Genomic DNA, 10,126 nt, shown 5'->3' with positions numbered 1-10,126 from the left:
TAGGCGCGAGAAGGAGGCTATCTGCAAGTGAATTCAAACTCAGTGGGATATGACTTGTCAGTGGAAGATAACTCATAATGCCACAGCAATGATTAAGAACTTCAAGCGTAATATTTGCCTAAATGGCCAATTTACTCTACAATGCCACCTAAAATACTTGGAACATCCAGCAATTTCTGTTGTATTTCATATCTTTCATTTCCTTTCTGAAAAAATCTCAACTTCCTCCTAGAGCAATGTTGATAGTTACAAGTAGCGCAAAAGCAGTTCTAAATCTCCTGTGCCATTCTACAGTAAACCAACATTAAGTCCTAGGGGAAAGGGGAATGACCTTGAAAACTGACGTCATTGTAGTAATCAAATTTGGATAAGAGCAGTAACAATGTAAAAAGGGAAAATAAGTTGTCATGTGGAGAACATGGTCTCAAACACAGGTGAGTAGCGGTCCCACCCCTCGGATCACATACACTGAGGACTTTTCTGCCCGGGGAGGGTGCACAGTTTTAGAGCCAGCAAAGCTTTCATATATTTCTTATCGCTTAATTATTCTCAAACGTGTTTTAAATTAATGTCAAGATAAACGAAACATGAGCCTTTGGACGTTGAGAAATTCTTCAACAATACCCTGCATGTTCGATTGGGTCATATATTTGAGACCTATCTAAAAATAATCCCACAATACAAGCAAAGAGTCAACAATATGTTCACAAATCCCCTCAAGGGTCTATAAAGTGCACGAGCCGGCCCTTGTCAGTCAGAACTCTGTGTTCATTGCAGAAGTACACAGCCAAAGAGACTTAGAAAAGAAGGGCTGCTTAGGAATTGCACAGTTTCGCAATGGCTGGATGTCGAGGCCGATCAATTGATGATGGCTGGGTGTCGAGGCTGATGGTTTTTCTACTGCTTTTGCTGTGTAATAAAGGTAAATATTTTGCACTTCAGAGAATGCTGTTTCTAAGTTGTCAAGTAAGCTGAAAAATGTACGTTCAAGATAAAATTTTTATAAAAAACGAATTAATTGGCGTTTTCGTTCTTTCAATAAATTCAATAAATTAGTTTTTCTTGAAGAGCAAATAAAAACAAATCACGTGACAAAATAAACTAATTTCATGAATATGCACGCACAAGGCTACGTTTTTAGAGGAGAAAATTTGCGAAGTAAACTATTTTTGGGTTTAGGTATTTTAATGATGCTTGATCAAAAGAAACTTTTGACTCTTTCGCTAGATTCAATCAATGCTTGCTGCAAATAATCCAGAGGCCTTGAAGGAAATTAGAAAAATGAAGAAGGGATCTTCTTAACCTGAGTGAATACAATATACAGCTAGCAATATTCCTTTAAGACTATTTGTTCAGAAGACTTTTAAAAGCGAAATTGAAATTATGGTCGTCGCGATTTTGGTGCATTTAAACTGCAGCAAAAAACAAAAGAGATCAATAGTCTTCAACAATCTTTGCTTGTCGTCTTGAATATTATAAAGAAAAGACAGCATTGAATCTTACTGAAATTTTGAAACTTCAGTAAGTCAGTAAGCTAAGAAACAACAAAGTTCTTAGCATTACAAAATCCTCCTCAGCATAAATTCCAGAAAAAGCTGACAATTCTGGAATGAACTAGGCATTAGGGTAGCAGTTCAAAGAAGCTTAAACATTTTTTATGCTAAGAATAATTAAGAAAAGATTTTGAAAAGGAAATAATCCTGATGTTGGCTGGGACTTTGAAAAAATAAGGGGAGCAGTCAATCAATCAGATATTGCGAAAAGTCAATCAATCATTAATCCCCCAGCCTCAATATTGTGACTCGTCTATCATTAAGAAACGTATAATGTGACGTAATCGCTCGACAAATGACAACCTGTTTTTTATATTATTGTTTCGATCTTAGGATCAAATGCAATGAACACAAGCGGTGACAATGGGGGAAGTAATCTGTCTAGCGTTGTCACTGGCTACGGGAGCTCTGGGTCCGGACGAGGTTCTGGTACATATACCGGATCGGGTTCTTTAGGAACTTTGCCTCCATGTACAGAATGCTTTGGACATGGCAGCAATCCAGACAGCAATCCAAAATGTAAGTTAGGATGCAGAGGCACCGATGAAGCAACCACAAGGCAAAATAACAACAGAAACAAACAGCTCAATTTCAACGCAAACGTCGGCTATCATGCTTGCGGACAGAGCAAGCACTGTCCAGATAAATCGAACAACCAAAATAACGACAAGGATAGCAAGAGCGGCTTTGCGGCACATGAAAACGAACGCGCGAAGAAACTAAAGCTGCAGCTAATTGTGTTTACATGTGTCGGTTGCGTGGTTTTAATTGTAGCGGTAGCTTTAGGACATTATGTACGGCGCAGGCGACTAGCGCGAGTCGTTGTGTCGGAGGAAAATTCAATAACGATAGAGAACCCAGCTGTTGTGATGTGAACCTATAAGAAATCCCATCCAATTGAAAGCGCAGGTCAAAATAGAGGTGATGCACCCTACAATTGCCACGTACGCAGGCGTCATCGGACGTTGTTATGGAGCAAACTATAACCAATGGTTGCACAGACAGTTCGCGAACTAAGAACGCCAACAAAAACTCTACTTGGGCGTAACAGCTAGCGATTAATTGAAAAACTTTGTCCAGAAAAGTGCGCAGCCCTTTAAGCGAGAGATAGAAAAACCACTCTTAAACTTCCTCTCTATTTGGAATGACCTTCAATCGACCACTTGACTTTGGGGCTGGTATCTTTTCTGGATTGCGTACATGGATAAGAAATGAAGGTAGCTTCGTAGCATCTATCCCATTGCTAAAATGTTAGTAGTAAAAACGTTAAAGTAGTATTTGGAAAATTTCATACTAGTTTTGAAGCAAGCGGTATGTGCAAAGATTCTGTGCAATACCTATCTGTCACACTCTCAATCCTTTCATGTTATCTATTTGCACCCTAAGGAGGGTTTTTGCACTTATCCATCACCAAACGAAAAAACAACATCTGCACCTCGAAAAATAGATTTGAGGAAATAAGAAGAGCTTCTTAACTAAACCGATTGCAGTAACAAGCAAAAAGGGAGGGGGATGTAGGGTTGATGTTCTGTTGGTCAGCCATTGTAGTTTATGCTAAAAACAAATTTCCCTCAATGGCTTATTTGCCAAAGTCACTGACCATGAGAAGCCCTTTATAGCCTCATTGGTAAGAAAGCACCCTTGAACTTTTCCAACCAAAAGGTCCACATTAGGAACACCCTTCACAGGTCAGTTCTAAACGGCCCAAACCCCAGTACTGTGGTGATGTTATTTGACGCCCCCAAAATGAAAACCATCCTCGCGAAAAGAAAGTTCGTGGGCAGACGCTGCCAAGTGTTCATTTATAAAATTTCTTTTTAAAATAAAAGTAGCTAATTTAAGACTTGTTAAGCTATAACAATGAGTTTTGTATTTATTGTAGCTGATAAAAAATAAAACAGAAACTGGTATTTTTTCTTTTGTCCTGGTTCTTATACCTCTGAATATCATGCTTTTCTTAATCCACTCTTGACAATTGACAAAAATCCACTTTTTCGCTTTTCAATACTTACTAGACAGAGTCGCTAATTCAGAAATCTTTTCGATAAGTCAAGAGTTCGACGACTTTAAACTTTGCGAGATGGAGCACTTTCGAAAAGTCTTTTAAAGTGTTCAGTCACTGACAGAATAATACCGCCATTCTTTTAAACATTGAATTTATAGAAAAACCTGTGGAAAGCGTCTTGTTTTTTGCAATGACAACTTTCCCTTATGCTGATGCAGCTAGGACAAAAACACGATCGTTATACCACTGTCGTTACTGAATATTAGATTTGCAGAAGAGAATCTGGAAGAAATGTTCAATTTTTTTATTCTATACCACGTAAATGCAACAAAACAACAAACATTAACCTTATTATATCTAAAAATTCAAAAAATATACAGCTGATACCAGAACTAATGATATACTTAAAAACTCTAATGCGAAAACTAATTCAACAGTAACAAATCGAAATACAATATAAGGCCTATATACTATTCAATCGCAATAAAAAGTAAAAGCATGTCTGGTTTTTCTATTTGCTACGTAATAAATACAGTAAGATATTATGACATGTCTTCGTTTAAAGGCTCTTTCGCAACCGGCACGCTAAGCAACTACAACTCAAAAAAGCGGCCTAATTTCGTACTGCATGAAACCACAAAACACAATCAATTGCTGAAGACAACTGCCGCTAAGCATGCCGGTTGCGCAAGGGCCTTTAAGAAATACCTTTAAATCCTAGAACCAAATTGAAAATAAAAATATGAACTGCACATTGACAGCATGAGAAATCCACTACTTTATAATTGGTCTCGCTGATAAAATGGCTTGAGGACTCAATCCCCTCTAACGATCAAAATGCGCTACCTGAATCTACCGCAAAGTCGACATTTTTGGGGGGAAGTGGGTTCAACCACAGGTTTCTGACAGGAAGTTTTGAAAAGAAGAATTTTCCATTCGTGCTTTATCAACTCAATACAAAAATTCTAAACGCAAAAAATTTTCCAATGAACCATAACTGGAGCGCTAGAGACTCAAATCCCCCGTTATTTCCGCCACTATGAATCGTCAAAACAAACGTCGAAACAAACGTCGAAACAAATGTCGAAACGAGCGTCGAAACGAACGACGAAACAATCGCCGTGCTCTTGTTTCAGTCCCATCCACCACATACTGTTTTACCAATGAACCTACCTAAAGCTAATTCAAAGTAAATTGGTCATCCATAAATTAAGCACTGGAAACCATCTAGTTTAAAATAGTGAGCTTTTCGGATGTGGAGTTGAACAGGCATGCGCGTTTCTTATATTATAAGCATCCTTGAGCTAACCCCTGCGTAGAGTTCTAAAGATAAGGCTGGTATTGAAATGTAGTGCATACAAGATACGGGAAGCATTAACAAGGTAGGGATACAACCTAATAATAGATTAAGCCAGTATTGGCAGACAATCCAAGCCAAAAAGATTCTTCTTTTTGACTTCTAAGCGATAAGAAAAATTTCTACTCGCAAATACGAGCAGCAGCTGCATTGTGTAAAATCGTAATTCTGCAAGATATAAAACAGAAAGAAATGTAGAACATTACTCCTGAGCATCTTAATATAATGTCAAATAATGGAAAAAGTGGATTGAGCGATAAGAAACAGCACATTTTTAGGATTCTTTCATTAGAAATCAAAAGGCGCTGTATCATTTACCGATAGATGTGGCATGGCAGGGTTTTAACAGATGCATTTAAAGGCACAGGTTAGTAGAAAGTGATTCAAAGAAAAAACTGATTCAAAGCAAGGCATTCAACAGAAGCTTTGTCAGGCCGTTAAATGGCAGAAGATTGCAAAATTAGCTAAAATGCTAAATTGAAATAAGGCAAAGCGATCATGTGCATTGAAATCAAGAACAGAGAATATTCTCCATCCAAAAATATTTTGACAGAGGTCTGTCAGCAGAAAGGTGAAATTCCTACAGCTGAGAAAAACAGGCTATTTTGTGCTAGTCTTTATGGACAGTAGATTGTCGTTGATTAGCAGTGATTCCAGCACACGAATTTGCATATCGCTAGATGGTGTTATGAATAGACGATAATAAAAAATACAACCCATGAAGATTTTTACGAGAACGAATAGGGCGTAACTGTTTGTTGGTATCAGAGTTTAATTATCGAATCCACAAGCAAACAGAATTGTCTCACCGATATGCCAATATAAACTAGGCAAGGAAAACACAGCTTCAGTTTATGGTCATTAGATATATCGGAGATTAGCGGATTTCAAATAAAATGCCTTTTTAAAATGGTCTCTGTGCGTAGAAGAGGCACAAAAATAATGGAATAAACAAAAATTATGGTACGAACAAAACCTTTGGTTTCAAAATTTAATTAAATTATTGAAAATATAGAGGAACAGAAGCTTTAGGATCAGGTAATGTGTAAAGAAAATGAAAATTATCAGCGGCTTGTAAATGACAGAATAAGATTAAATTACACAAGTATAATAAGAAAATAGTACAAGTATAATAAAGAAGTGTCACATCTTTCCTTGTCAGAATTTCCTTGCAACTGAAAACCAATTCTGATGTCATGATACCTTTAAGGGTTTATACCACAAATGCACAAAGTTTCCTAGATGTACTGCTCATCCTCTGAAACAAATTATTACCATTACTTTTTGAAGGCTGTTTCTAGTCGTGACTGTTGATAGGGATTTAACCAAAGTTTTAAATCTGATGTTGCTTCGTTGATTTAGTGAACCGTACATGAAGTTCTTTACATAAAACGAATTGCACAGCCATATCGGCGGTTTAAATAATCAACTCCGGTGAACACATAGAAATTGTGACAACCTCCATTAGGAAAATTTCTGAAAAACAAACTGACTCCAACAAATGATTTCTTAGCTGTTAAAGCACTGATTAATTAGCAAACTAGATTCATTTTGCTATTGCATAGTAAGTTGATGCTGGATTTCCGTGAACACTAGAATGGAGTACTCGTTTTTTCCTCGAGTACATATAGCTCTTTTAAAGCTAAGTGAACGGTATTTTTAATCTATACATGTACAATTAGTGCTAAACTCTTTATGAAATTTGAACAAGAACTGAACTTTTTCTGGCATATCTAACGGTGCTCTGCTCAAAAATTTTGATTTTTGCAACTCTCTTGTGATCCAACTGTAAGAAATTGACTCCATCTTGCCCCTGCGGCCGTTTGCAATGGATCCCAATCATGTGGTACAACATGTATTGTTGCATTGGCTAAAAAAGATGCAATTTTGTCGATATCGAATAGAAGTCAAAAGCGAGAATGGTGATGTCTGTCAGGTCCTTCCTTTCTGCAATAAGTCAGCTATCGCCATTGAGCTATAATCAGTACTGCCGAATCTAATGTTGCAGGGAGCATTGAACAAGGAAAATGTCAAAGTATGGTGTGGTAAAAGCAATCTTTAAGGCAATGTTTGTAAAGATGCGGTAGAGGAAGGCCGAAAGATCAAACACGACCATAAAGGCCTTCGTAAGAGTTCTTTCGTAAGAGAATTTCCATACAACCGGCCGACTGCAAGAGGATACGAAACCTGCTTATTGAAAATCAGAGAATGCTCTAGTTGGTTAGAGATGGGCTGTTGAGGCCGCTACGTCCAATGGATGTGTCTGAAGGAAAAAGACATCTGCTAAATTTGGCAAAGATTATAATTGCAATCCTAGCTGTTATCCCAGAGTATCATTGCACAAGGTCTTGAAAATTCATCCATAAACAACTGTGTTTAGTTCTATCCATAAACAATCCTACAGGTCGGGTACCATAATGTTCCAATATATAGTTCTATACTTCTATAAGAGTCCCATAATTCCACAACTACAAAACAGCATCATTTGGGTTAAGAAACATGCATATCACTTTGAGCAAAACTCGTCATTCTTCGGAAAGGCTGCATTGCCGTCACCGGCCTTTCTTGGCAAGTAAATCCACATACATTAACAAAAAGCATTCGAAAGATTTTTTTGTCAATGACTTCTTGCACCGATCATGAACCAAGCTTTTGTCAACATTGAGCTTATCTTGGAACTGTAAAAACTTTCAGATCTTTGACATTAACATATATTCATTTTAGAGGAACAATATTACCAGAACTTATACTGGAAACACAGTTGGCATAAAATCAACATAATATAACCACGACTGTCGTCCTATATAAACCACTTATCTTCTATTCATATTTTCTTCTATTCTTTCTCTTGTCTCTTCTTTTCCTTAAATCTTTTCTAGCACCCTGTCCAGTGATACATTCCTGGCATCCTTGGATACGAATCAAGGTGGGAAATGAAGCACAAGGATTTTAATATAAAACTACTTGAATCAATAAACTCTCCCGCAGAAACAGAAAATGTGTACGGCTGGCTTTTCTTCACGACAAAGTGCACTTTATCTCGAATATTCTTTATTAAAATGTATCCACCGAGAAACCCCTCTTCATAATCCACTAAGGTATTGTAGGTCCTCATCAATCTCCAATGAAGCTAAAGTGGGTCTTCGGATGTATACACACCAGAGAAAGTTTGAGGCACTTCTGCTCCATTTGGCTTAAGTCAACTCTGTTGCATGTTATCAGCCCTTTTACTTTGTCCTTAACACGCCGCCCAAATCAAATATTCTTCCACGAAAAGAAAAAAGACAACAGAAAAATACAAAATATAAACAAACAGATAACTAAACGATGAAAGAAACAAAAGACATGATAACTAAACGATGAAAGAAACAAAAATGAAGCCAAGCTAGATATCAAATGACCTTCAGATACATAGGCAAAATGAGTAAAGCATGAGGTAAGCATGAGGTAAGCATGAGGTAAGCATGAGGTGAGCATGAGATAAGCATGAGATAAGCATGAGATAGACACGAGGTAAGCACGAGGTAAGCATGAGGCAGTTGCAAGAACCTTTCAGAAAAGAATAAGGACAATCTTGGTTAAGACACCACTCAGGTTGTATAAGCTAGAAAAGATGGATGTTTTGCAAAAAATATTGTTCAGTGAAGAGTTTCTTTAGCAAAATCTTAAATAATTTTACACTTGAAAGCGACGAAGAGGTTATTAAGCATTCTATGCTGAAAAAAGCATGCACTGTTAATAGAAATTGGTCAAAACTTATTTTTTGGATTAGCTCTGCAATGCCATATCGTTTAGATTGATAATACATGTAACATCAATCGTATTAAAAAGAAAATCCAGTGCCGAACGAGCAGTTTGTAATAAAACGAGAATATCGTTGAGTGAATCAGAATTTCCAAAGTTAAATAAAGGCAAAGAAGTTCCCCTTCAAAGAAGATGCTTTCCACAAATACTGGTTACATGTAGCAAAATGATTTGTGGAGTGAACCTTTTTGACAGTGGTAGGAAACAAACAAAAATGGAAAAGCATCAAGAACCTGTTACATTATCATATTTGGCACAATAGTGGAACCATAAAAATTGGCACTGTATATAATTCATCCCAATTTGATAGCAAAGACGTCCAAGGAAAAGAATCCTTCTAGTTTCACTTCTGATTTCACTTCTATAAAAAGTACCAAAAACCTACAGCAACTGCATGTCGTGTACGGCTCGTTAAGAGAGATAAATTAACATCTAATAAAAGAGATTCACATCGTATTTTCCAGCACAAAAACAAAATACAGAGAAGAAAGAGAAAAGAGATTTTCTTGGTGAAAAGAATGGTTTTCGAAGTGTTTCAAAGCCAAATAGACAAAAATTTTTGAAAGCAAAAAGAATCCGTTTTTGAGACGTTTAAACTGATTTCCTAATGTTCCTATCGACCCATTACTATTAACATAGCCTCTGAAAGCAGACTTCTGCCTTCTTATGATGACCACTTACAGTGCCTCTGCTATAGCATATGCATAAGAGAGTTGATAACAAGCCTTTAAACACAGCCTCACCCCTAAAGAACCTTACGCAAGAATAGGCCCAAAAATGCACATCTAAATACTTCTAATGCTCAGGAATCTTTGGCTGTACAATAAGGAATTTAACCTGAACACATTCACAATCTGCTACTTATTTCATCAATATGGGTTCTCCCACATCCCACAGTACCCATCGCTTCATGACATCCCACAAGTGTACATACTCGCTACATTTATGTTAGAACGCAATTTCGAAACCAAAGGCGTGCATGAGATGATCTAATGAGGCTCAATTCGCCAATTAAAATATCAAATGTAAATCTTTACGAATTTAATAAAAGCATATTAGCTTACTAGTTCTCTTCTTCTCATTTTGCATCGACAGGAGAACCAGCTGATTCAGAATAGGCTTGACGTCTAGACGTGATAAAAGGGCAAAGAAAATTAAGCCTAAACAATACAATTTCGTCATATGTAAATGTTTCTAATATGTAAGCAAAGAAATTGCGAGTGGTTCACTTTATGGGGTACAAGGCTAAATAAATATCGCCCTAGGGAAAGGTCAGATAAGCAAGTCGATAACAATACTTTTCAAAAAGCAATTAGAAACAAAAAGAATTAGAAGCATCTCATTAAAAACAGCAAAGGATAGAAAATGATATGTAGAAAACTACATCAGTGAGAACAAAGGTAACAA

At 36.9% G+C, this 10,126-nt stretch overlaps 2 protein-coding genes across 2 annotated transcripts in view; one reads left to right on the top strand and one right to left on the bottom strand.

The window, feature by feature from the left end:
- Positions 1-482: 482 nt before the first annotated feature.
- On the top strand, positions 483-3,455 carry LOC135696277 (uncharacterized). Its single transcript, XM_065215625.2, has 2 exons — positions 483-922; positions 1,887-3,455. Exons 1-2 carry the CDS (start codon positions 838-840, stop codon positions 2,426-2,428), a joined length of 627 nt encoding a protein of 208 aa, XP_065071697.2. The 5' UTR covers positions 483-837; the 3' UTR covers positions 2,429-3,455.
- A 146-nt stretch (positions 3,456-3,601) lies between these two features.
- Positions 3,602-10,126, bottom strand: part of LOC135696263 (uncharacterized) — a 32,472-nt gene continuing 25,947 nt past the window's right edge. The window contains exon 15 of the mRNA XM_089112473.1: positions 3,602-9,846. Within this exon, the coding sequence (XP_088968599.1) occupies positions 9,798-9,846 (49 nt within the window). The 3' untranslated portion in view covers positions 3,602-9,797. The remainder of the gene's footprint in view (positions 9,847-10,126) is intronic.

Source organism: Rhopilema esculentum, chromosome 14 (genome assembly GCF_057945365.1).
Source record: "Rhopilema esculentum isolate cy_ngs chromosome 14, ASM5794536v1, whole genome shotgun sequence".
NCBI lineage: Eukaryota > Metazoa > Cnidaria > Scyphozoa > Rhizostomeae > Rhizostomatidae > Rhopilema > Rhopilema esculentum.
This window is presented reverse-complemented; position numbering and strand designations above follow the sequence as displayed.

Excerpts from the sequence above, each read along its gene's own strand:
- LOC135696277 (XM_065215625.2), top strand. The coding sequence starts at position 838 with ATGGCTGGATGTCGAGGCCGATCAATTGATGATGGCTGGGTGTCGAGG. Across the intron at positions 923-1,886 it reads GCTTTTGCTGTGTAATAAAG|GATCAAATGCAATGAACACA; the intron begins GTAAATATTTTG and ends TTTCGATCTTAG.